Consider the following 27,814-nt stretch of genomic DNA (forward strand, 5'->3'; position numbering starts at 1 on the left):
GTTACTCCCCTTTATTACAGTGGTGTCTTCCCTATGTTTGTTAAATGTAGGTCTGAGATCTCTCTGTTCACCTCCTGCTGCAGCAAAAGAATGGAACAGAGGTGTCACACTGCTAAACTTGATCTCTGACATGTGGTTAAGCTTTATGCTCTAAAATGACTTGATCATCCCTGCAGTCAGCTAGGTTAATTAACCAAAGTTTTCCTATTCCCCTCTGCCGCTTTACCTTTCAGATACATTGTTTCTCCTTTAACAATACCTTTTACAACTGAAATAACTCTTCTCCAATCTAACTAGGCATCACTTGAAAACACAGCATTTTAAACCTGACTTCAAATCTTTTTCTCACACAAGCTATTTTGACCAAATAGCTCCTATGGCAGCATGAAGGCTGCAAAATAAAAAGGCATCAGAAGATAAAAGCAAGAAAAAAATAAGATCAGACCTGATATTTCACTCATAAGACCTTCTTGAAGCTATTGTTAAGTTGATCAAAGAAGATACAATTGGTTTGTGCCATTGTTTCTGTAGCCAGGGAGATGAAGCGCATTGGCAAGATGTTACCTCTCCAGTTCTACTTCATCAGATGACATTTCCCAAAATATCTCTATCACCTTCACTCATACGTAAGGTTGAGATTTTGAAAAGTACAGATAATTGCACCATCAATGGAAATTTAATGTTCCGAAAAGGAAAAAAAAACACAAAAAACACAAAGAGTAACATTTACAATTCCTCTGAAGATGCCACTACACTAGAAGTACCCCTTCATTTTCTAAATATCACGGCCAGCTTACCTGTTCTTATGAAATAGTTAGGCATATTGTTTAAGAAAAACCTACTTACCTACAAAAACCCTTCTTTTTTTCTATTATGTAGTAGCACGCTGCAGGCATAAACAGGCTAAAGTATTTAAGACAGTTTTGCCCCCACATCTATACTGTGGCCATGTGTGAGTCATGCACACAGTCACAGACAGAACAGGTTCAGTTTTCCTTAACCCCAAATCCTTCAAGGACTTCTAGACAAAGTGATAGGAAACGTAGAGTCTGATATATATACACGCATGTGGCACAACTCTAAGGAGAACTTGAACATAAAGTCTAGTTCAAAGTCTGGCTTCGTCACTAATGCATATAGACAACTATATATATTCGTTCAAATTTTCAGTGGCTCCAAGTAGCACCTTGACAGTTAACCTGAAATATGATCCTGTGGTTCCTGGCATCATACTGAGATCTTTCCAAGAAAGCTTAGTGCTTGGAGAAAGTTAAAGAAGTTACTGTCTGTGCATCTTCCAAGGATAGAAACCTTCCTGAAAGAAACTAACAATGGAACACACAAAAAAGGCCACAACAATAGCTCACCTGTTTTGCTTGCATACTAGTGCAGGTACTTACTGGTAAAACAGCCTTCCTTTTAAATCTACAACCTCTCAGATCTTTCTGTTACAGGAAGAAAGAGAAATATACACTTTTGTCCTTTGAACTGAAACAACAGTTTTCAATTCCAAAAGACAACATAAAACTAGCATCTGGGAGAGATAAAGGCAATCTCAACTCTGAACATACGCAGCTAGGAAGAGATTAAACTCAGGGAAATTTGGGGAAATGGCTAAGAGACTGTCCTAGGAATCACCTTGTTCCAGAACCCTTGGATGCTAAGGTTTGATCCAAAAGACATGGAATCATTGGAGAAAAGCAGAAACAACAAAGGAGAATAAGCAGGCAGCTATCAAGCTCTAAGGACTTCGTCACAGTGGATAGATACTAACACATGTTGCATGCTAGGACAGAATACAATGACAGAGCACTGTTCCATCACTACTTGTCTAAGACAGACCTGAATATGTTGACAGAAGATTTAACACTCAGTGTGCTGAAGCTCAGCATTTTCAGATACGGTAGACACCACTCCTCAAGTACTGTGCACAATTTTGGGCCCCTCCCTACAAGACACTGAGGGGCTAGAACCCCTTCAAAGGAGAGCAATGAAGCTGGTGAAAGGTCTAGAGGGACAAGAAGAAACAGTCTCAAGTTATTCCAGGGGATGTTTAGATTGCATACGAGGAAAAATTTCTTCATCAAAAGGGTTGTCAAGCACTGGAACAGGCTGCCAAGAGAAGTGGTAAAGTCAGTATTCAGAAGACGTGTAGAAGTGGTACTGCAGGACATGGTTTAGTGGTGGACGTGGCAGTGTTGTGTTTATAGTTCAAGTCAATAAGCTTAAGGGCCTTTACCAATCTAAACGGTTCTGCAATTCTAAATGGTATTCCACAGAGGATCAAATATTTAATCTCTTTGACTGTTTTAGAGAAGGACAGTGCTGGACAATCACAGTGAGTGGAATGACCTTTGTGTGGCACTCTTCCATAACAACGCTCTAAAAACCTTGACTTTGGACAGCAAACAGCACAGATACCCAAGTGCCTCTGAAAAGATGGGCATCTTTTCACCCAAGTAGTGTGGCAAAAGTTAAAATGCTTTAAAAAGCTTCTATGAGGTTAGATAGGATGTTCCTCTCAAAGTCAAATTTAAGAACGCTCTGTTATTGAAGTCAGCTAAGACTCTTGTATGTTTACTTTCCATTGATCCATTTACTTTAGGCTGATCTGAAAGGAGCAATGGATTTTCTCATACACTTATGGCCACATGGGGCAGAATCCCTTATTAATCACTCTAACATACAGGAAAATACAAACACACCCTTGCAGTTTTTATTGCCAAAGTACACTGTTTCATAGCAACTGTCTCTCAAAATGAATAGAAAAGAGTTTGGGCAGAGGAGGAACAAAAGGTGAATTAAGCAGGGGTGGGGGGAGGGAACAGGTGATTAAATGTTATTCATCTGTTTAAATTTCAGCCACTGTGGTGAAATGTGAAGCCAACAGCATCCTCCACATGGTATGAAGCTGGAAGCAAAGAAAAATACTGGAAACAGTTGTAAGTTTTGCAGAGCACTAACCTTGCCCAGCACTAATCAAAAAACTGGCAATGATCAGATGCATCTTACTCTGTGCCTCCCAGAACAGAGCAGGACATCTGACTACATTAAAACAGCATAAGCAAAGCTTGTTGGTCTCCTATTGGAAATTGGAGGATTGAGCACTCTGACGACCAGAGCTCCCTTGAATACTGTAACCTCATCAGGGTGCGAGGAGCTTTCGCTCCCCAAGAGATTTTTTTTTTTTCTCCTAACAAGAGAATGAACATCCCTAGAAAAACTGGAGATTCAAGCACAAAATGATCCTGTAAGGATAAATTCAAGAGTTGCAGACTTAGCTTTAAGAAAACCACAGAAATTCTTCTCAGAGCCAAAAGACCCTCAACAGGAAGGACTAATTTCAAGCTTTGGTGTCACAGAGAGGTTAGCATCCTGCTTACCTGCAACAGCCTCATAACCCTTTGTAACTAAATGCATTCCGCAGCCAACTGTAAGTGGCTGTAAGGCACATGAAGCTTGCAAAGCTGTCAATAAAAGTCTGACGAGGTCTAAAACATGCAACAACAAGGGAGAAGAGTTTTCACACCAAATTTTGGAAGCTACTGACTTGTCTGCACCCTTTTGCAGGGTTACAGAAGAGGATGAGAAAAACTTACTGGCAACTCCAACAAAGAAGTCCAAGAAAGTTAAAAGGTGGATATTTCCGATGAAAGAAAATACTCTGATCACAGCTGGCTGATGAGAGAAAGTCCTATCAACTCCCTTTAACTGATCACAGGCATGGAGAATGAGAAGGCAGCAGTGGCAGGCAGCACGTTACACGTACCCCTGATGCAAAGGACTGTCAAATGCTTAGATATACCTAAATGCACACGCACATTACAGCAGGACCTGAAGTATTCAAAATTCATAAGTAAAAACATAGTAAGATCCTTGGGCATAAGGTTTCTGAAAAACCCACAAACACTACCAGGAAGCAAAAAAAGCTAGTTAAGCATTTATCAGTGGGTTTGTACCCTTAAAATTCATTTTTTCCTTTAAAACCTAGGTCAGGAACAGTGCCAGTCCAACAATTATGATCAACTGTTAACCTATATACTGCCTTTAAAAAAAAAAAAAATCATTTGCAGGATGTGCTTTTCCTCACATCCTAAATTGTGGCATCACACAGTTCTGTGCTGTAAAACAACGGCAAACCCATCTCAGCTGGTGAACGCATTACACTGGGAATTCCCACACATAGTGATATACCTACATCTGGTTTTCTGAAATCAGAACTTCCTCCTGCCCCTTTTTTTTTTTTTAACATATATTCTCCACTGAATGCTATGCAACAGAAAACACAGGAAGATCACACCTAGCATAGCAGTTGCATGTTAAATCAGTGAAATTAAGATCATAGTTTTTGAGTTACTGGACAGACACCTACATCTATATTTCATTACCATAAATGGTTCTAAAAGTGGTGTAGCCTATTTAGTACTTTGTGTTCCATTTCAAACAGAAATAAACAGTATTACATAGCTCTCTCACAATTACTATGATATAGTCAAATATGTGTATCTGTGGTAAAATGAATACTTATTCCATATTTTACTTTTAAATCCAAAAGTAGAGTAGCAAAGAAAAAAATCTTAAATATATTTAAAAAAAACAGCTCATACACCATATTTGATAAGATCTGCGTCCATTTTATAGAAGATTATGAAAAAAATTAACAGCACAACATCTGTTTTCTTTGTACAGAAAGACATCACAAAGTAAGGTCAAAATACCCTCAAGTGTAAGAAAAATCGCACTACAGTCAAGTGACTATAACTTTAAACATTTATTTTCTTTGCGGATTGCAAGAGAATAAAAATTGTACACATTTGTACAATAAATGAAATCAAGAGCATACTATCCATACCTTGGTGCTTCCTCCACAACTTTCTGGTTTCTTCTTTGAATGGAGCACTCTCTCTCATTTAACCACAAGGCATTACCATGTTTATCTGCCAAAACCTGAAAAAAATAACATGCTGTTACTAACAAACAGATGTATTCATATGGTCTTTTGACACTATATTTTTATGTAGCATTCAGTTTATTAAAAAACTAAATGTAGATAATTATTTCTATATGAAGTACTAATTAAATGCTCCCTAATATTCTGAATATAGTTTATACATGGGGAAAAACGTCACACTGAAATCTGGGAGAAGCTCCCAAAAGATAAGAGATCAGAAATCAAAATATTGAAATAAGACTAAAACTACATTTTCAAGCATTTATAGTTGCACTGCACAGTGAAATCATATCCTCTGTCAACTAAGGAGAGAAAATCTCAAAGGATGGCAAATTTTCCTCCTGAATTACACAAAACTTCAAAAATAATGACTAATGGAAATTTCTTCTGGGCAAATCACAGCATCCTGCCTTTAACTAAAAAGAAAACATAGAAAAGAAAAAAACTTCAGGAACTTTGCAACCCTTTATTAAGGAGAATAAAGTTTGCTATTTCTTGAGTATTTTCAATGGCAAAGCAGTAGTTTCAAGGCATTTTTTTAAAAATCAAATGTCAACTACAGTTCTTGGCTGCAGCTACCTGAACGAGTTAAATACACAGTCAAGTAAGTATCTAGATCCAACTTCCTAAATTACATGCTAGAAAACACACAAGGTTCGGCATAACTGAACTCTCAATTGATTCTGCAACTTCAAATTGGAAGGAAAAAAAAAAAGAATAGGAACTCTCTCCCTTTTATGAAATTAACTGTACAGAGCAGTTATTTCCAATAGCGGCATACTGGAATTGAGGATTCAAGTAGACTTCTTCCAGTCTAAAAATGTTATACTCTTCACTTATTCTTGGAACAATTTCTTTCATTGCAGACTACACCTGCTCCCTTCCTTCCTTATAAAATTTTCCCTCTAATCCATTTTTTTTCCACCTATCTTCCTGCTCTGATCCGCAGGAATCTGTGCCAATATTCATGCTTCATTCTCTAATAGTGCAGTTCTACACTGAAAACCGAAAACATAAAAAAAGGAGACAATCTTCCTCAAACTGCGTGAACTCAACCATATCTACTCGCATTTGTGACAACGAATCTGTATTATTTATTATTCCTTTTAGCACCACAGAGTGAGTATGGCACTAAGCAAGATGAATTCCTGCATCTATGACACCAATGTTTGCTGATGCGTGAATAATCTGGGGAGATGTGACCGAAAAAGAGGTACTGATCTCATGGAGACAACTGTGCAGCACCAGATCCAGACTGCTCCGAACCCTGCAGGATCAGATACATCTTTCCGTCAAAAATTCTGTTGCGGTCTCAGAAATCCATCAATCTTTCTAGGGAAAAAAAAAAAAAATACTCTCCAAAGAGCTCTACAAGACTCGTGGCTTTAGGATTTCCTGAACTGCAGCGTGTCCCCGAAGCCTCTTCCCTGGCCAGGAGGAGGTTTAGCACGGGCAGCACCAGGGTACTCCAGCCAACTGCTACATTCTGTAAGGGGCAACTGGGTACAAAGCAGAAGAAGAGAGAAAACAAACAAAACAAAACCACCAACCAAACGGCAGTGTCTAAAGCACCTTCCTACCCAGGTCCTAACTCATCCAACCCAGAACTAAACACCACAGAGCTCTACAGAAAACAGTCTGGGAGGATCAATGAGTATTTGGTCAGGGTTTGGGTTTTTTTGTTCTTTTTTTAATATTAAAACACTATCTCTAGAGCACAGTATAGTACTTGAGAAATACCTGCCCTTTAAGTAGAATGATTCTTTGTGAGCATTTTTGTTTCATTGTTAGAAAGTCTATAATGTTCCACAGAATTCAGCCTCACCTAAACAAACAAACCCAAAAGTCCTGGAATATTTCAATAAAAATGAGTTCCTGTGCTTCTCTCCTCTATATCTGTATTTTCCTGAAGAAGATAATAAAATATTTTTCAGGCCAACTAGTAAATATTTTTCTTTCACTTCAGCACATTTCTTGTTCTACTTAATTTCTGCAATCTGGATCTTAAAATGAATGTTTTTCCATTATCAGTTAATATGGCTCAAAGAGATAGATACATAAACATCTACCATGAAAACATAATTATAAATAGATAAGCCAAGCAACATCTAGTGTTAGGCTTTTAATTTCATTTTGAGTTTGCCACTTTCATTATCAGAAACTAAAGAGGATACTTCATAAAACAGTTATATTTGAGAAGACATTTACAGAATGTTGGAATTCTCATCTCTGAAATGACGTGAGATTCTAGGACACATCTCCCTAAAAAGGCCTGTCACAGCTGCAGCATTTTTTTCTAAACAGCTAAATATTTCTAAGAGATCCTGTATTGTAGCATTACATGATTAGGATGTTAGTATATGCTATCTACATCTATGTGCCACAATAACTAAAGATAATGTATCACAGTCTCTTTTACCTGATTCAATTAAATTCTGTTTCCAGTTGTAGGACTACTATTTAGCCAAGTAATAGACATTCCATGTACTTTTACTTTAAATTCAGGCCCTTATATCAGATATTTCAGGAGAACAAGACTTCAAATCAGTTCAAGCATAAAGTCTATTTGGACTCTATTTTCCTGTTAATTGTTTTAGTCTTTTCTCATGTTTTACAAAGTGATTGTTTTATAGCTAGACACAGGAAACTCCTTATTTAACAACTTTAAGTACCAATGCTTTGGAGCTATATGAGAAGATTAAAAAAAAAGTTCTACTTAAAAGTTACTGCTAAATTAATAAATATTTGGCATCTGATCTGAAATTGTTTGTATATTTAGCAGTCTGAAAATGAACCAAGGTCAACGTCCTAGAGCTGATTAGAACACGAAGTTAAATTGATATGCCATGATATTGTTTAACAGTACCAACAAAGTGTCTGAGGAAAGCAACATTCATCATACACTTTATTATAAATAAAACAAATTATTAATGGTAATATTATTTTGTTTGATCTAGGTGAAATTATTTGACTGTTTCTACAGCACTGCCTAATTTTTTTAAGGTAACCTTTTTTGAACCTAAAGGAATCAAAAGCGTAAAACCTGTCCCAAACTCATGAAAGTATGGAAAAATCAAATCTCCTCTAGCTTTAGTCGTTAAAGAGTTAGTAGGAACCTGCTGAAGCTCCCAAATCTGCAAGCACTTAAAGGAACAATCTTTAGGGCATACCGATTTGCATATCTTCTCTAAAAAAAAAAAAGAAAAAAAAACCCAAGACATTAGGTAGCCAAAAACTATTAACTATTACAAGAGAATATAGGAAGATGCTCTACCAACCTGAACTCTTTTGTAACCTAAGATCGATGCTAAAGATAAATGTTCACTATACACCTTTCCTTGACTCTTAAAAAGAGAACAGGCTGGGGTTTAAATTTCCTTTTTACAGATTGTTTCTTCATTTCACGTATGCAGTAAGTTAGTCTTTGCACACAAAACAAATTAAAACATGGGAAGTATCAGATTGTGGGCATATATCTGGCCAAGTAAAAAATGTTAAATATTTCTCTCTTACAAATCATTCCACACTATCAAATTCATTGTTTTTTTAATTCAGTTATTGAGTCACTGTCAAAATACTTCAGGCTTTCACTGCAAAAGAAAACGCCACCACAACTTAGAGTTTATATTTTGGAAAAAAATACGTTAAACTTCTGCTGAGGATCAGACACACTCCATATAGATTTCTTGAAAGATTATTTCAAGGCTATTGACAAACCCGATTTAGTTGTCTACATGAGAACAAACACATCACAGATTTTAAAATCATAGTTTTACTACAGAGCCTGTCCGAGACAAACAAGTCCTGATTTTGAACCACAAGCTGCCCAAAAGAGGACACAAATTCTCCCAAGCTCCCAAGATACTTCAGAATCCAAAATACCGACAGAACTACCTAAAGCTTGCAAGCAAAAAAGTTAGCACTGCAGAGCTTGAACTCCGACATCCTCAGCTGCGCTCAAGTACTGCATTGAGGACCTGGAGTTCAAATTCCAGCCCTCAGGACAGATGCCTACAACTTTTTTGCCTTTTTTTTTCCCCTCCTCAACGAATTGAGCTTCATTGTCTTTTTGCTAAAGAAAGGCTGGGGAATAAAAACAGGAAAGCTGTATCGTGCATGATAGCCGTGCAGTGTGAGCAATGGCCCAAGACACAGGAAAATACAAGACTCTCAGTCTTTTTTAGCGGAGTGTTTGAAATGTTTTGAACTCTGATTAATTTATGAGTTCCAGCTTTATTAAATAAATAAACAGTGACTTGTAGTAATAGTAATAATAATACAAACCTGGATTTCTATGTGACGAGGGTTATCAATGAACTTCTCTATCAGTAAGCGATCATCGCCAAAACTTGAAGCAGCTTCTTGAGAGGAAAACCTAAAACCTTCCCTTAAATAATGGGAAAAAAAAGCAAACAAGAAAAAAAAAAATCTCTATTTAAAAAATTAAGTTCTGAAGCATACAACAAGGAACTTCTTCATTCCAACAATGTTGCAAAACACACACATCCAAAAAACATGTTTTACCATTTGCATTTGATTCATTAAAGTATATTATACTGCACATTCCACATACTTCCTTCTGTTTTCTCTTTTATGTATGTAGTTACTCAAACAAATAAAGGTTGTAAGATTCTGTAGGTATTAATTTTATTTTTCGTGGCAGAAACTTTTATGGGGCATAACTGCTACCAAACAACTTACATTGAATTACTTAGTAAACAGAAAAAGAGACGTCAAGATTTATGATTTGTGATCCTGTACATTACCTGATCTGTCCAAAACCAAAGTGAGGTAGCAATCAGCCATACACAATGTTTCTTAGTTAAACAGATTTGGAACTATTTTAACTATTATATCAAAGGTTGTTTCCTTTCATAAACATTATATCAGATCATTTTACACACAATTAACTATTTTCCTTTCATTGAAGTATGTGCTAATTAGAAATCTAAACTGCAAAACTTGTTAAAAAAAATCAGGTGTCCAATTATCTAATCCATACATCTGTAAATTTTCTTAAATTGTAAACAGGAATGACTATCTCCATCAGGCATTCTAACATTGTTTGTATCTTACAAATCTGTGCAGTTATACTTGTTCAGAGATAAAAATTACCATAAATACACTTCACCTTCCTTAAAGTGATCATACTAACCAAATGGAGATGGGTCTGAGTCTCTTTATGAATATTGGGGAAAAAAAAAAAGAGAGAATTTGTATTTGGAGCATTATCCTTTCAGCAAGCAACAGCCCTTGCGCTTCCCACACAGCACAACTGTACTGATTTAAGAGACCAAGTCCAAAACATTCCTGTCACCACTAATCCCAGAAAAGAAGTACTGAGGAACTTAGGACAGGGAAATCTGAGCTTACAGCCTCTATCTAGACCCAGGTATAGGTGACCATACAAGCAACAAGCTGCTTACAGTTCAACCAAGTCCTGATATTTGACAAGACGCAATGATTCAGGCTGACGTACCTCACACCTCTATACGAAGGCCATCACTGACACCTCTACACCATGACCCAAAACAAAGAGGCTCTCCAGTCCGAAAGTTCCTGAGCAGGAGCACCACAAAGACCCACACTCTCATCACCAAATGCCTACTAAGGCTGCCATCTTCACCACCTTCTGGTGCCACCCACTTGCACTAGACTGAGAGGCAGGAAGGGAGGAGGAGGACAAGTATTCATTTGTCCATTAGACAATATTGGGCACCCCACACTGCAGGAACACCAGCTGAGTTGGTATGCAAGGATGACAGCAAACGGAAGCAGCTAACGGGGGCTTTGGCAGGAGATACATCTGATAGTTACTCCCAAGGAGGACTTTTGGTCAACTACTGCACAGAGGTAATTTTCACAGCAAGGTTTGGGAGGGAACAGGGAGTACTAGCATTTTGTTTGTAAGTTATTTATTCAGGCAAGATTTCTGCTAACATTTCTTCTTAGGTTCTCAGTAACTTTTAGTAGCAGGTGTGGGGTTGTTTGGGTTCCCACCCCATACGCAGAGAAGCTGCATTTAGGTGTTTCAGTTACCTTCCAATAGCTGCTTCTCAACTCACAGACTGATAACTGGTTTGTGACAGAGAGGGGCCCATAGCTGCCTTCTGCATGGATGAATCATAGAATGTATTGGGCTGGAAGGGACCTCTAAAGGTCATCTAGTCCAATCCTCCTGCAGTGAGCAGGGACATCTTGAACTAGATCAGGTTGCTCAGAGCCCCATCAAGCCTGACCCTGAACGCTTCCAGGGATGAGGCCTCCACCACCTCTCTGGACAACCTGTTCCAGAGTTTCACCACCTTCAGCCACAGAGCTGGTGAGGCAGAGCACTGCTAACAAGCATGGCACCATGCAGAACACAGGGTGACTTTATAGCCCCGGTTGCTGAGGTACCCATCACACACCAGATGCCTTGACCCAAGCTACACTTGGAGCAGATGGGCTGAAAGATCACCACAGCCCGTGCCTAAGGCAGTCAGGGAAACACTGCTCCTCAGGGACAGGGTGGGTCATGCTGGTGGGAGCTGCCAAAGCCTACCTAGAAGCATCAAAGTAAAAAAGAAGTCAAAAGAAGTCCACCTCAAGCAGCTGTATGTAAAGGAATATGGCCAAGAAAACAAACAGGAGCTGGAGCCTGCAAGCAGAACAGCAGCATTCTTACAATAGCTGCCATGATGGGACAGATCACACCTGCAGTGCTCCAGTGAATGGTTACCCAATCTTTAAAATATGCAGTAGGATAGGCTTGCCCTTTTTAATAAAGGGCAGGTCAAATATATGGATCTCTTCTTGGGAAAGGACAAGAGAGTGAGAGCTGGAAGGTCTGGATCAAGAAAGAGGGCAGGAAGAGTAATATAGCAGTGCAGATTTGGTAATAGTTCATCCACTCAAGCTAAGAGGACAAAATCTTCTTTAAGCAACTCAATTCCCAAGATCTTGAGTCTTTGTGTGGTTTTGGTTTGGGTTTTTGGGGCTGTGGGTTGTTTGAGAGGGGTGCTTCATTGTTGTTTGGGGCAGAGGAGGTCTACTGTTTTGTTTTGGTTTCTTTTTTTTAAATTAATGTCCCTGACATCCACTGGAAAAACATCACGAAAGAATACAAGCAAGCTGGGAGGTTTCTGATGAATGCTGGGGACAAGTTCTCAACACAGACATTAGATGAGCTGAAGAACAGGAATTACCAGTAGCAGAAGGGGATAGAATCAAGGACTTCTTGAGAAATCAATCCTTACAAGTCAGGAAGACCAGACAGGATGCTAAGAGAGGCAGCTTATGTTATCGTGAGACTGCTGCATCATCTTTGAAAGGTTTTGGAGGTCAGCAGAGAATCCCAATGACTGAAGGAAGACAAATATTCACCTATCTTTCAGAAAAACACAAAATAATCAGAACTATGAGCTGATCAACCTCACTTAATTCCAGGGAAGAGTCATGGAGCCAGATCTCCTGAAAGCTATTTCTAGACACATGACAACATAACTGAAAACAGAACTAATTTATCAATATTACCACACTTGAACAATCTACTTGTCTTTTGTGACAACATCTATGAATTTCAGAAGAACGACAAATATCTCCCTCAACTTTAGCAAGACCTTAATAGTCTCCCACGACTTCCTTGCTGCCAAGGCAGAACGTTACAGTCTACACAGGTGCACAACAAGATGAGTGGAAAATCAGCTGGATTATTGGTTCAAAGTCACCAGATCATCCTCTACCTGGAACCCAATACAAGGGAATTTCCCCAGGAATTTATTATTCAGGAACTAGTTTAACCTTCCAATTAAAGCATTGCCACTTTAAAACAATCTCTCTCTTTGGAGGTAGCCAGATACTAGCAAAAAGATTGCCGTCATCATGTAATATCAGGAAATAGTCTTTTCTTGTCAAAGCCAGAACTAGAAAGGCCATCTAGTTAAAAACAGATGTCTGATAACTATTAGTACAGTAGAATCTCTCTAAAGCCATGACTGGTAAGTTAGGTAACCAATAAATAGTCAAAACATGGTGTGATTTTACACATAAAACCAATATTCATTGCTTCAGCTTGACTCCAGATATAAAAAAAAATAAAATAAAATGATCTAGCCAGAGCATTTTATATATGTTTACACATGTACCTGGCATGGAAATTTTGGGGTTTTTTTTAAAAAATGAAAAAAGAAAACTACAAAAACGGTTTTTAGGAAACACTGTTCTTCCCTTATCAGTTGACTACTTCTCCTTACCTAAACACTTCCTCAGCATTCACTTGTGCAGCCAGACCAAGGGTGCCAAACCCACACTCTCTTTTTTGCAAAGCAGTCCAATAGGCCAAAAACACTGCTCTGAGGAAGTAATAAAACTCAATGTACAGGCTTGTAATAGGGAATGCTGTTCAGGTTTTTTAAGCATTGTCCCTTCATACTGCACACTTCATATTTCCTTTGCCTCGGGAGGTAGGGAGTTCACAATTTGGGGTTTTATTTGTTGTTATTATTATTATTAACACTTTCACTTCTTTCAGTTCCACTGCTCATTCCTTCAAAGCCATTCAAAGATTATAATGTCAGGAAAAAAACTTCAACAGATGTTTCTGAAGGGGGAAACTGCAGAAAATGACTGCAGACTACAAAAACAAATTTGCTGGTAGTTCTCCCAGGTATCCTGTTGTACCATCCCAATGAAGAGCAACAACTGTGGAGCAGGGGAAGTAAATAAAGCAAGATACCACAGGACCACAGAACAGAAGTTACCAAGGGTTCTTGGAATTGAAAAGCAGACATCTGACTTAAGTTTACAAAACTGGCATGAGCACCAAGAAAGAATTCAAGTAACAGGACAATTTATATTTTCCTGTTATAACTTAAAAGGCGCAGTCTTTCATCTCTCCAAATACCTGCTGCTGGAAGCTGCCTTGCTGAAAGCTTTCAAAACAGATACTAAGCATGGAAGATTTCAATATCTGCAAAAAATTACAGAAGTTGAGACCACTGCAGGGGGATGCACAGAATTAGCACAAATTTGTGCTGAATTATCTTCCAAGTTATGCATGAAGCTGAAACTACTATCTGCAAATCCACAGAACTTAAAACAAATGCCTGCAGTTCCTGTATGCTGATCTCTACGATTCTGAACCTACATGCCAGTAAGCATCTTACTGTGCAGAGATCCATTGCAATCTCTGTCAGAAAATTTAAATCTGTTCTTTGGAAAGGACAGTACCCTCAAATGAATTCCTTTTCAGAGATGCCAGCGGACCATCTGAAGCCATGAAGCCTAAAGACTTAACAAGTACAATTGTTATAAGCATACTAAATGCAAGAGAGCCTTCAGTTTCTCCAGTCAAAGAAGGAATGATTCAGAAAATTTCTAAATATTCAGACACCTACCATAGTCACGTTCTGTTGTGCTTTCTGATGAATTTCATGTTGCCTGCATTTGGAAAGCACTTTCAGTTCAAGCTCTCTGGGATGCAAGCACAGAGGCTCTTTTCAAACACGAGACCAGAGCTGACATTATCAACTTCACTAAGGCAGAAGTACTTTTAGATACATACAGCTGCAGAACTTGCTCAGGCTGTGAAGAACTTACAAACCTGAAGTCAGCATAAACTGCTCTTCAGAAACCTGCACTTCATTTTCAATATAATTTCAAGTATCTATTATCCTAAGAAATCACATCCTAAATTACAGAAGTCATGGCAACTGACTAGGGATTACATTAGAGAGAAAATAGAGGTTTTTTTAATTTCAGACATTGGTTAGTGGCTTGAACCACAACAAAGTTCCACGCTAGAACTTGACGAAAATTTGGAAGAGAGCAATAAAGTTAGGAGGGGTTCATATATGAAGAAATAAAACAGCAGCCCTATCCATATAAAGAGACAGGGGCAATATGGGAACTTCTCACAGTCACACACATGAAGAACTCGTTTGGGAGAGAAAAAAAAGATAAATTTAAAGAATTCTAACAGTGGTAAAACTATTCTAGTAGTCTTCATTGGAAATACTAGCTGCAAGTTAGAGAAATCTTAGCTATAGCTGGAATGTCATAATACTTGGAGGATCTAACAAAGTTTTCATCATGGGGATCCTTAAGAGATGTGAAAGACGAAGCACCAGTAAGTTATGACAGTGAATAATAGTAGCAATTAAGTAATTCAGATAGGTCTTTTCCATTTCTGGTGGCTACTTCCATGTTACACCACACAAGACATTTAAGACTTCTTTTAAACTATGCACAGCCAGTTGAGACAAGAAAAAATTTCCCCTATCACGAAAGTCCAAAAGTATGTTTCAAACAAAATTAGTTTATATAAGGGCTTTTTTTAATTTCCCTCAAATAATATTTGGAATTAATCCCGCATGACAAAGCCAAAAAAAGTTTACAAATCAAAAGATTATCAGCAATTCATCATACTCGTATCTATGAGCCCTGAAATAGAAAAGGCCATTCAGGTATAGGCTTTTCAGAGTCTGCCAATAGCTGAAAATTAGTTTATTTTTAGGGTTACATGCATTGGATGCAGCAAGATGATACATAAAGTCAGCAACTTTTCATGCAATATTAAAACTATCAGATACATTATTTCATCAGTAACAAACTGAGTCACCTTCTTCAGATACATAAATAGGAACAATCTTATTTCAATAACAGTTAACAGACGTGTACAACGAATCTTCTATAATCTCATAAATATTTCCTTGAGACAAACCATAAGAGAAAACCAAATGCTCTACCTCGTATGAAAATGCTTCTGTCTCCAGCTCTCTTAATCTCACTTTCACTTTCCTGTAACAACTATTTTGTCAATTTAATTTTATCTTCAATGCTGCCTACCCATAAACATCAAAATAAGCATTTCTCCTTGATATAGGATCAGTAACTATGTTGATCTCTGACTCAGTCTAGGTATGCTCTTTCTCTTAGCACCTTTAGGTGTTACTCTATAAAATTATATTGCAAAGGCAAGACTTGTGTAATTAACCAAAAGGATTATTATACGGACACCACTGACAAACAATAGCTGAACAGTGCTTTAAATAAAGGCTTTTCACAAACAAGACATGCATGTCAAATTATTATCATTAAATATCGCTGGGTGAAAGTAATATCACTACATTAATTTGGTACGCGAATGTACAAATAAGAACATCCCTGGTCACTTTCCATCAAAAGCAATCCATTCTCTCAAGTGACTCCCTAAACTGTAACCACAACTGCTCTCCAAAACAAATTAGTAATCATGATTTCAGATCCAGTTTTGGATTTTTAAACAGTTACTTGAATCAAGCTCCTCTGCGCTTTTTTGAGCAAAACAGGAAAGTAATGCCTTCCTTTCAAGTCCAACAGATGCAACTGCTGCCTGAACAAGATCAAGGCACTAATTTTGGATTCTAAAGCAGTAGGAACAAAGCATCCTTGTAAGAAAGCAGGTTGTTCTAGATCTTCATTCTAATGCACAAAACCTTCTTTTCCTATTTAAATTCGAATATAAATGGACTAGAGGGAGTAAGGTACAAAAAAAAAAATACAGAAAACAATACAAAACTCCCCACATTTTCTTTAAATCTAAAATTTAACTGCTAGCCATCCATTGTTGTTCTTTCCCGTTTTTAGATTGAGACAAAAAATTTTTAATAGGACAAAAACAAACAAAACAAATCAAAAAATATAACAAGTAACGCTTTCAGGTGACTAAAACTAAAGAAAATTTGAGCTGTACTTTTGAGTTGATTCCAGCATCTGTTCTCCTCTCATTCCATGTGGAAAAGGAAAACATTTAGGCTACCTAATTTTGGTTCAAATAGGCTCTTCCTTAAAGTCTTTGAAAAAACCCAAACCACATTTTTCAGTAATATCAGTGGCACATGGGGTTGAAATCAGGCTCCTCACTGCCAGAATAGCAGCAGAGAATAGACTGTAAAACTCTGAGTCAATATCAAAGCATTGGGAAATGTTTAGGAATCAGACAACCATTAAGAGACATGAAAATGCCTGTGTGCTTAAACAAACATTTCAAACAGGCAAAAGCACAAGAGTTTGCTGAGACAAATATTTTAAACACAGAAGTATGCAATTTATTAGAGCACATTCTGGAAACACCGTATGTGTTTCCACACATGAATAATCAGTCTCATCAACTTTAACAGAACTAATGACATGCATTAACGTTTGAGAATCAGGGCCAATAAATATTCTACCTAACACACAGACAATTAATACATCAGCATTCTGAAAGGAATACAGCAAAATGTTATTTACAGTCTCTCACTGGACTAACGACAGTTCAAAGGTGTTTTTTTTCTACTCAAAGTAATGGACCACGTTTTGTAAGGTTTGTGCAAAAATTCATTTTAAATAGACATATGCAAACTCCCAGAGTGTACTGCTCACTCTACAAAAAGGAGAAAACCAAATAATATCCAGTTTCTGTCTAACATTTCATATCTGCTCAACTGTCAGCTCAGAGAGGCTTAATGGGACTTTGGTAACTGCAGCATTCATCAAGGCAAGCTTTTGGACAGCATCTCACCTGGTCTCTTCATCATCCCAAGCGATTCTCATGCCTTTCCCACCACCACCTGCTGAGGCCTTGATCATGACAGGGTAGCCTAACAGCGGGGAACAATTAGACAGAAGTTCAAACTTTGTTCAGTTGGTAAGAGGAACATGACAACTGACCACATGTCCAATAATGCCAACAGACAATAACTTCGTTTATTAAAACACTTTGTTTGGAGGGAGAGGAGAGATTTTTTTTTTTCTTTTCAAGACTTAGCTGTCAGTGCAGTGATTTCTGAAGCCGAGAAAGGTTGTCTTCTCCAATTCATTTATACCAAAAAAGCACTGAATGAATTATTCCCAAGTAACAATGTGATTTATGAATAAAGGCATTTGACCTTTTTAAGCTCATGTTTCTTGAGGAACAAAATTATTTTCCTTTGTTACTGATGAAATAAGCTATAGCTGTGATGAAGTTTTTCAAAAAATTACCAGCAAATATAAGCAGGAGATCTTCACAAACTGCTACTAAATAGATTCAGTGCAAACCTGTATCTTATCAACACTTAGTACAGTATATTTTAAATAACACAGCACCCTCAAGAGCTATGCTGCTCAGATATTATGTAACAGTATCACAGAAAACAGATGACACTTTTTTTTTTACAATAGAAAAGGACTTTCCCCAAACTGACAAGTAGTAAGAAAAAAATGAGCAACATAAATCCAAAGTCATTATTGAAAAGCTAGTATTAACTAAACCCAGGTCAAATGAAACATGACAAAAACATGTTTTTTACTTCTTCAATTTTGTATAGACTTTCATTGAACTGCCAGCACTTGGCGGTTTAATCCTGAAGAGTGAAACTTGTTAGAGTTTCATCGGTGCTTCAGAAAGCAAGAAGCCAAAAGTTCTTAATGTGCCACTTACAAACAGACTTAGAAGTAGCATAGGAAAAGAGCCAACGTGATTAAGCACCACAGAAAGGATCCCAAGAGAAGAACAGCCCACACAGACAAACAGAGGAGAGAGACTACAGAGAAGAGCCCATATAAGCAATCCATGCCTGAACTACTTCCAGTTCCTGATTTAGCCTAGTATCTCTGTCAGGCTGTCTCTTGAGAGCTTGGGATCATATCTCAAATGAGAGGTGAAAGGCAGGTTTTACTCTCATACTTAGAAAATCCATATCCATAAATAACAGCCACTGAAACAGGTAAAGGCAGTGTCTCAACCCTGAAGTGCCATGCTCTGCTAGCTACTGGGTCTTTGGCCAGAAGACAGTAGGGAGGAGCAGAAGATACAGGCAGCAAGAGAACATGACGCAAAGTTTCAAGTTTTTAAGCACTAGCCAACAGTGATTTTTAGTTTTTTTCAAATAATTACTTAAGCATTCTTGGGATACTGAGGCTCTGGATAAGTGAAATCAAAAATAATTTGAAAGTATTCAATTGCATATAAAGCACCTTATATAAGAGAATAAATGCACTGTATACATAAGAGGCTATTTTAGATCCTTTGCAATTACAAATCATTGAGCTTTATTCTGAGCAGTCATGATTAGACAGAAGCTTAAGCAAACTGAACAACTGGTAAAAACATGCATGGCAAAAATACTAGAAAGGACATTTTTCTTTCACTACACAGCATCATAGCACAAACCTTTTTTGTACCAAAAAGATTTAAGAGTTTGCCATCTAGATAAAGCACCACTCAGCTGTCTGTAATTGACTTGATATCAAAGCAGCCTTAAATCTGTAGATATTAATGATCTCCAAAGTGCTACTTTAACAGGAACCAGTCATTAGAACATCAGAAGAACTCAGAAGAAAATTAAGCAACAATGCATTTTAAAGGGTATCTAGGAAGCCACTGAGTGTCTTCCAATTTACATTAATCAAAACTGCTTTAAAAATACTTGCAGGAAATCTTTAAAAAAAAGCAAGAAAGATTATTTGTTCAGTTTCATTTCAATAAAATTGTAATATCATGCCTTTTTTTCAGGACTAAACCCAAATTTTATTTACAGTTCTCCTCCAAATGTTCTAATTTGGTTGATAACCTCTTCCTTTTGTTTCTGCTCCCACGACAGTATCAGTTATCACTTGATTCCCCAACAGGGACATAAAGGCTGACCCACAGAAATGCTGACTTCAGTAGTGTCAGCCTAGAAGCCAGCCAAGCCTATACTGAGGGCTTTCAGGGCAGTTAACCAGTGCAGGGTAAAACTCCCAACTTAAATTCAAAGTGGAAAGGTGTTACACTGATGAATACTCATCTGCACAAATCTAAGTCTCAATTTCTATTTGGCACATAAGGCACAGCCATAGCTTCTTACACAGGTGAGAAATATTTGTAGCTAGATTAGTAACAAAAGCTTCAAATGCAGATACAGCCTTTGAATTATGCACCTGTGATAAATCTAAGTAGATTCTCATGACTAGTCTCTTAATATGAAAACAAATTTTAAAAAAAGACACCAAACCAATAAAAATTTCTTATTGCATTAGACTCTTCTTCTAGAAAGCATTTAAGAACACATGTAATTTCAAGCATATGGTTTAATATTTTCCCTAATAGTAAGCTTTAGTAAATAAAAGCCAAAACTCATTAAACACATACTACACTTAACCTTCCTCAAAATGAGTCCCAGACAGTTTGCTGGTTGCTCTTTTCACCATCCTATAAGCTACTCAGAAGCTGAATAGTGACTTTATTCCAGAAAGCACAGAAGAAAGGCTGGTGGTCTGGACGATATTCAAGCTAATTGCAGCCCACAGAGCAATGAAGAACGAAGATCGTAACACCACTGGTGTCAGCCTCCCCATAAAGAGAAACACCGCATGCCTGACTTCTGACCATCATGTCCAATTGCAGACATACTTTGAAGGAACTTCTTTAGCAAACAACTCATTACTGCCTATCACACACATTCCACAAGTCACAGCTGCACTTGTTCTGTAAAGTCCAGTTTGCAAAGCTAAAAAATGACAATTTAAGAGAGGGTGTTAACGCCTAGATTCTTCCAGCCCTATAGGCAACGGAGGAACTTAAAAACTATTAAAACATTATTTGTTCTATAGGGATTACTCATTACACATTCAATTTAGTCAACCATGTCTGCTGAGAGGCACACAAATCCCACCATAGCTAATTTAAGAACTTACCAATTTCCCTTGCAATTCTGACAGCTTCATCTGCATCCTGTAAAAGCAGGAAATGAGACCCAACGTTAATCCCATCAGCCATTGCATTATGTCCTGAGGGCAGTCATATATTGCACTACTGTCTCCTCTGATTCATTTAATGTTTGATTTTACAACCTTCTGACCCTTTTCAGCCAGAGGAATGTAAAATTAATACCATAAGTGGAATGTAAATTCTACCTCATCATTAGTATACCGAGAAACTCAAAGCAACGAGGAATCAGCTGACAGGAAACACAACCAGGATCGCAAAATGATTTTCTGCAGTTGTAGGAATTTAATGCTAGAATTTAGAAGTTTACAATCAATAATGGACCGTAAATCAGGTCGTTAAAGTTTGTCCACTGCCAGCTCGTTTCTGTCCTCACAGGTATTTCTTGTGTTTTCCTGGTTGTTGTCAGTAGGGGGAGTTGATTCTCTATTGTTTGGGAGCAAATCAGAATCAGAAAAAAAATCTTGCAGAACTTCTTTAAAGACAATTTTTTTTTGTCTATCGAAGAAAGAATACAAGTATTTCACTTTCGCAAGTTTCTTCATTCTAAATGTAGGATAAACCTTGGATGCATCACTTGAAACTGTATCTGAAATGAGAAGATTCACATAATTGTTTCCATTTAAGAGTCTGCACATTACTAGTGTATGACAATTAGAAAAGTCAGTTTGCTTATGCCACCCATTGCTTCAGTTGACTCATACCACTATAGCCCAGTACAGAAAAAATTACTAGGAAACACAGAGAATAAACAACAAAATACAAGTATTGCTTACTTTTTAGTTATCAAACCCTCTTCTCCTGCAGTAGTTAATCCTGGCTTCTTCTACTGAAAACAATATTTCCATCACATAATACCAGCAAGAAAAAGGGTTAAATTACAGTGGCGTGGATTAACTTAAATTCCATCCAAATTTGCTACTATTTATACTATTCTGTGACATGCATTAAAAAATTTGTATGGAAGGCAGTAATGTCTGGAAATCACCAGCTGCTAAGTGTGTCTGAAACTATGGGGGTTGACTTATGAACATTAAAATGAAATCCGATCTTTTTAAAGCTTTCAAGGCAATCCGTTTTAAAAGCACCCAGGTCAGAACTTTAAAAAAAAAATACATAAGAAATGTTCATACCTGGTTCATTTATGTCCGATAATAAAACAAAATCCTCTTTAAAAGTCTTCAGTACCTAGTAACAGCCCCATGAAGAATAAGGGGGCTGGCAGGGGAAGTTGTCAGAAAATTTAATTTCCTTTCATTAGCTAGTCTGCTCCACAAATCGGTGCTTGTTAAGTTCAAAGCAGTCCTGAAAGCAACATCAGTTTTAAGTCTTTTTACTCCAGTCACATCTGTTAATGAGATTTTTCCAAATAACAATTGTTTTTAAGTCAAGAGATAAATCTAGTAAAAAAAACTCCTCCCAAAAAAAAATTTAAAATCAGGGTTTACTGTTTTATTACACCTTGCTGCTTTCCATGACCCTGCACCCTCCAAATTTTAGCTTAAAGGGATAAAATGCATGAAAAGGGTCATTTAAGAATGTTAGTGGTTTCCACACATTGAGCTTGAAGGTTCTTTGTTCCTGCCTGTGACAGTTATGCGAGAATACTTCCCCTTAATAGCCTCTCTGTCAGGAAGTGTTAAACCTGCCAAATGCAGACAATTAGAGCCTCTTGAACAAAATGCAGGAAGAGTGATGACTGATGAAGAGCCACGATTCGAGTCGAGAAGGAAACTTTTACATTTCTTTTCTCTTGCAAATTCACTCATATATTTGCTAAACAGAATTAAGAGGAGGAGGGGAAGCAAACAGGGTAATTTTTTTTCCCCTTAGTTACCTGCAAACAAGTGGCTAACTGATACGCTGCACTCCACGAGCAGACAAGCTGCAAATCGTTTGAGGGGCACTTTTCACCGCCACTGTATTTTTATACACGCAGAAAACAACTTTAAGTAATAAGCGGCACTGTATCAGCAGTACTAATCGTCTCAGCTCCGGCGCAGACAGGCTGAAGTGATCTGCCCAGCACAATTATTAATTCACGCCGTTTCAAAATCTGGGGTTTTTTTAGAGTTCAAATATATTAGAATCCACACTCTAAGATACAATAATAATAGTCAACGCATATTCGAATTCTTTAGCCTTCAAAGAGCATGTCTGAAACAGAAAATAAAGATACGCTGTGCTTGTAAGAGAAAAACTAACAACAACAAAAAAAAACCTGACATTGAAATCTCTGGTAAATATTTTGATCTTTTTCCCCAAGAAAGTAAATTTTAGTATCACACGTTTCACTTGCAGATTACACAAATACAGCAGTAGTTTGAGTACTCATAAAAAGTCAGGACAATTATTTTAGATTTTTGGTGCAAAAAATTTACGATAGAATAACAACGTTTGCTATCGGGGCAAAAAACCTGCCTACTATGACGCTGTACAACACACAAGTCTGTATGTGCAGAATACACAAAGCCACACTGGTAATAAAAGCAATTTTTTTTAAAAAAAAAAAAGTCCTCAATGATTTACTGCTGTTTCCTCAAAAAACACATTAGCTACACTCCCGTTTTCCCAAAATAAACTGGAGATTGTAAAGAAATATATAATTTTAGCACCACCTTTTATTGTACAAATAAAAATGTTCAAGTAATGGTGCAAGTTTGTAAAAATCATGGGAGTTGCAAAATGATGTCATAGTGTTTTCACAAATGGCTGATTTCATTAAGTTAAGAATACATAAAATACTCAGTGCAAGGATTTCTAACCTCCTAATTTGTTATACATGCCTCTCTGTCAGGTACCAGCAGGCAGAGACAAAAAAAACTCCAAAACTATTCTGATGTTGAGGAATGCCAGAATAAGGCTATTTAAGAGACTCCTAGAGCTGTAAAACATTGTATTAATTATGAAGAACTACATGAGTTTTCCTGGCTGGGGGGTTTAGGCTTAGAGAATCTCCAGCTCATATAATTTCCAGCCACCTTCCCAGCAACACAGCAATTACTTAATACCAACATCAATATCTCAAAGCAAGAATGCAGCACAGAATAGATACGTGAAATTTAAAAGCAATAAATTCACAGCCTTGCAGAAAACCTTCAAGGTGTCTTCTGACATCAGTGAAACCGACTTAACACCCAGAAACATTAGCTTTCTGGGTCTACATCTAGCTGTAAAACCAAACTGGCTGTACGTGGCGAAACTCCACAAAACTCTTCCTTTGCCATTCCTTCGCTAGGCTTTCACCACGGCATCTCCTTAAATTCATTACTTGGCCTCCACTTCCTCGTCACTTCTTCCTCTTTAGTCTTTTAGAGACAATACATCTTCTCAGCTCTAAGTTCAGTAGAGCCATTGCTGACATAGATCACTGATTTTTTTTTTGATTAAGACTATTTACCACTATCTCTTCCAAACAAGTTTTAGGAAACTCATTGTAGCCAAAAATTTTGAAATTAACTACCTTTAAATGCTTCTGCTGGCTTTGTAGCTGTCAGCACCAGACTCAGGTCTCTTACATGGGTAGATTTCCACCAGCCAAATGAGAAATTGAACTAGGGATGAGAAGAAAATTCCTCTTTGGCAGACTACCCTCTCCACTCTCATTTCACATCCTTCCATTCTTGGTTTCATATTTGCTACAGCCTTTGCCTGTATGAGAATAGTTACTCATGTCTGGAATGCCAAGGATCTCTCTTCAGTCCTTCCAGGTCCTCAAGTATACTGTTTAAGTGCTTCCTTCTCTTCAATTTCTAATTTAATTCCTACTCACTGCGAAGTTTTCTGCATGCAGCTTTAGTGTCCACCATGTGCAAGTGCTAAGCAACATAAATAAGAGGGGGAAAAACACTTATCTTATACTCATGAAGAACCTATAGATCTGTAGCACTATAATAAGTGCTAGATAATGACAACTCTTCAAGTAACAACAATTTTTCAGTGAAGTCCTGAGCTGAGTAACTAAGTGCTAGAAGTTGTTACTTTAAAAGAAGTACTACTGCTACTACTCTAAAGAAGTTCACTTTAAATATTCACCCGCACAGAACACACACAACTGATCTTTCGTAACTTCTAGCATTATTAAAGGTACGCATGCAGTTTTTTTCCAGCTTTATTAGACTTCACTATAAAGATGAATCCACCTCTAACCAACTCAGGTATCGAGCAGACACTTAGCTCCTTCCTAGACCTTTAAAAATTTTATTACTCAAGAGAAAAAGCCCTTAAAGATTTTGAAAGCTTCATAACTGTGTGACCAAAATAGGTCTCCCACAGAAAGGCGGAAATCCTACACATTCCTTTTGCTTTGCTCCTCTGATTGTCCCTGGTATCACACAGCTCTGCCCTTCTTATCTTTGAATCAGCAAAATAGGATCCTAACCAAAGATCAGTTATCCTGTATGACCTATTTACTCGAGTAGTCATCCAAGCAAAAGACAGATTACCACAGAAAAGATATCAGAGGACAAACACAGGCACATATGGAGAATCATAGCAAGAGTGAGAATATAAATTATCAGAAGTTCTATTTCCTAGAAGTGGTAACCCCAAACTTTTTTTTTCAAAAGTTTTCATTGCCCTTTTCTGTTGGAAGCTACAACACTGGCAATGTCTGCCCTTTTCCGTATTTGGTGGGTACACTGCAAGGCTGTTTATTTCAATCTCATGTTCTTTTTCATCAACACTCTTCAGATAATCGGAACTAGTGCAAGACAGAGGTATGTGAAATTGATGACACGTACACTTCAGGACTAAGCAACTACTGCATAGTTCCTTTCAATAGCTGAGAATTGGAGTTGTCAATTCAATCCTACATTCGATTTCATTTGGTGTTAAGACTACCGTTGCACACAGCCAATTTCCAACCAGATCACTTACGTTCTTTCATCTTGTGTCAGGAGCTTCAGATAATTGTCAAAAAACCATGCAATCAAACATCTCGGGGAAAAAGTGCATACAGGTAAGCAGCTCAGTTTCACTGGCAATATGGCTATCTGTTCATTAACCACTACCCAACGGTGAAAGGTTAGTTTCTTTATATTGGCAGAATAACAGACACTTGGCATAAGTTTTAACTTGATACAGTGATAAAACCAGAATTTTGAGTATTTGATTCGCGTTAGACAAAGTTTTGTGGGGTTCAGATGATTAATTCCAATCAGATGCTTTTCTAGAAGTCATTTTCAAGATTTCTAGAAGAATATACAGGATATCAGACAGAACAGAGAATCTTATGCACAATGGCTTCACAGCTGCTAAATCTTATGAGCGCTAAGTGGCCCACGTATGAAGGACCACTAAAATAGGTGACAGAAACCTGAAGTTCCACGTGTCACTGCCAGATTCCAGCACTGCCAAAAATGCAGCCCAACACCTGTACGGAGTCCTCCAAAAGAGAAACACTTTTATCTGTTACAGCTTACCCCACTGCCAGGCATCACACACCCCTGATATTTCCCATCACAGGCACAGAGGAATTCCCTCGTGCATTTTGACCTCAGCCATTTCATGATTTTACTGTTTTCCCTCCACAATATTAAAGTGCTGTTGAAAGAAACTTTTCACTTTCTCGTGCAACTCAGTTTTACTCAAATTTTATTTGGAAGAAAAAAAACTAACTTGACAGGTAAAGCATAAAATATTTTAATCCAGGTCGTCAAAATTTTACAATAAACCAAAGTTTTAGGTGTATAAAACAAACGCTTTAAAGGAAAGAGTTTATTTACCTACATTAACATAAGACAACATATGAAGACACACAGGAAAGCTTGTAAGAGACCAATACTTAATCACCATAGAAGACAATTAACTAAAACCAAGGCACAGTTTATTTCACCTGAGAAAATATAAAGGAACAACTAAAATATTTTTAGAAAACCACTGGAAATCATTCCTTCTAAAACCCTGGGAAGAACACTAGCTGTAGATTTGGACAAAGAGCCACTAACTTCCCCCCTATCCTCATCCTGAGTTTCACAACAACTGGAAAGCTACCCCATCAGCACAGACTAATTAAAATGGAGACTTCATGCAGTGTAGCAAACTTCACTGTTAATTTAGGACTGTCGAGATATTGGCCAACAAGAAGACCTGAGAAATATAAAGCCACGTGCAGATAGTCGAATTCACATCTGACACTTAACACATTCAACTGATTTCATGTTAAATTTAAGGCAAAACATTTTCAGAGACTCCACAGAAGTCCTTAACGCATCATTTATTACAAAGAACTTTCTCTTCACCTCCAAAGCTCTCTTGCTAGTAAAAATCTGTACTGCTTTTAATTATATCTTACTGAAAAAAAAGTCGAAGCTGTAATTGCATTCTGCATCAGACCTTCAATAGGTGTATTTCAATTTAGACACTGTTCCTACAGCGGGCAGACAGTAATTAAATAATTTCTCACCTTGACTACTCCATCAAAGCCAGGGATCGTGTTGACCTTTGCATTCTTAGCTAACAATTTGCTTTCAATCTTGTCTCCCATAGCTTGAATAGCATGCATGTCAGGTCCAATGAAGGTGACACCTTCTGATGCCTGCAAAGACAATGAAGACATAATTTTAGGAGACAAAACTAAATATCAGCTTTACACAGGGAATGTTATTTTCTTCTCTTTTTGAACTGATTAATGAAACAACATTTAGAAGACACAGTGATCTGTTTATATAACAACCTAGCAATATACAAGCAGCATTTCAGCTATCTCATTAAAAAAGTGTATGACCTTGTGAAACTACACATACACATAGATTCAAAGCCCCTATAATTAGCATTTGTATAAATCAAAGCCAGGCCAAAGAAAAATAGCTGAAAGTGGAAGTACCCCAGCTTGAAAGTTAGAAATATCCCTTGAGAAAACAGAGGCTAGTCAACTCACCATTGAAATGTGATTTACAAAAGACAAGCTTGCTAAACTGTGACGCAATTGAAAATTCCACCATGTGTTCCAAAAACCAAACCTTGATAAAACATCAAAATGAAAGTGAAGTCTCTTATGCAACGTATGTAAAGATTTTGAAAATAAGGTTGTAAATTAAATGCTTGTCCAATTCTTTCAGATAACTCTCTTCCAACACTAATATGGAAATCGCTTAACATAAAATACTTTAACACTTCCACTTTAATACTTTAATATGTAGGCAGAACACTGAATTGCATTTTCCCTCCCC

At 37.4% G+C, this 27,814-nt stretch overlaps 1 protein-coding gene across 1 annotated transcript in view; it reads right to left on the reverse strand.

Moving 5' to 3' along the window:
- Positions 1–27,180, reverse strand: part of LOC104281293 (propionyl-CoA carboxylase alpha chain, mitochondrial-like) — a gene marked incomplete at its 5' end in the record, with an annotated part of 95,835 nt that extends 68,655 nt beyond the window's left edge. Inside the window, 5 exons of the mRNA XM_009879240.1 lie at positions 4,853–4,947; positions 9,236–9,338; positions 17,475–17,553; positions 20,612–20,648; positions 27,049–27,180. Coding sequence (XP_009877542.1) covers positions 4,853–4,947; positions 9,236–9,338; positions 17,475–17,553; positions 20,612–20,648; positions 27,049–27,180 — 446 coding nt within the window. The remainder of the gene's footprint in view (positions 1–4,852; positions 4,948–9,235; positions 9,339–17,474; positions 17,554–20,611; positions 20,649–27,048) is intronic.
- Between the last annotated feature and the right edge of the window lie 634 nt (positions 27,181–27,814).

This window comes from Apaloderma vittatum, unplaced genomic scaffold (genome assembly GCF_000703405.1).
Source record: "Apaloderma vittatum isolate BGI_N311 unplaced genomic scaffold, ASM70340v1 scaffold2582, whole genome shotgun sequence".
NCBI lineage: Eukaryota > Metazoa > Chordata > Aves > Trogoniformes > Trogonidae > Apaloderma > Apaloderma vittatum.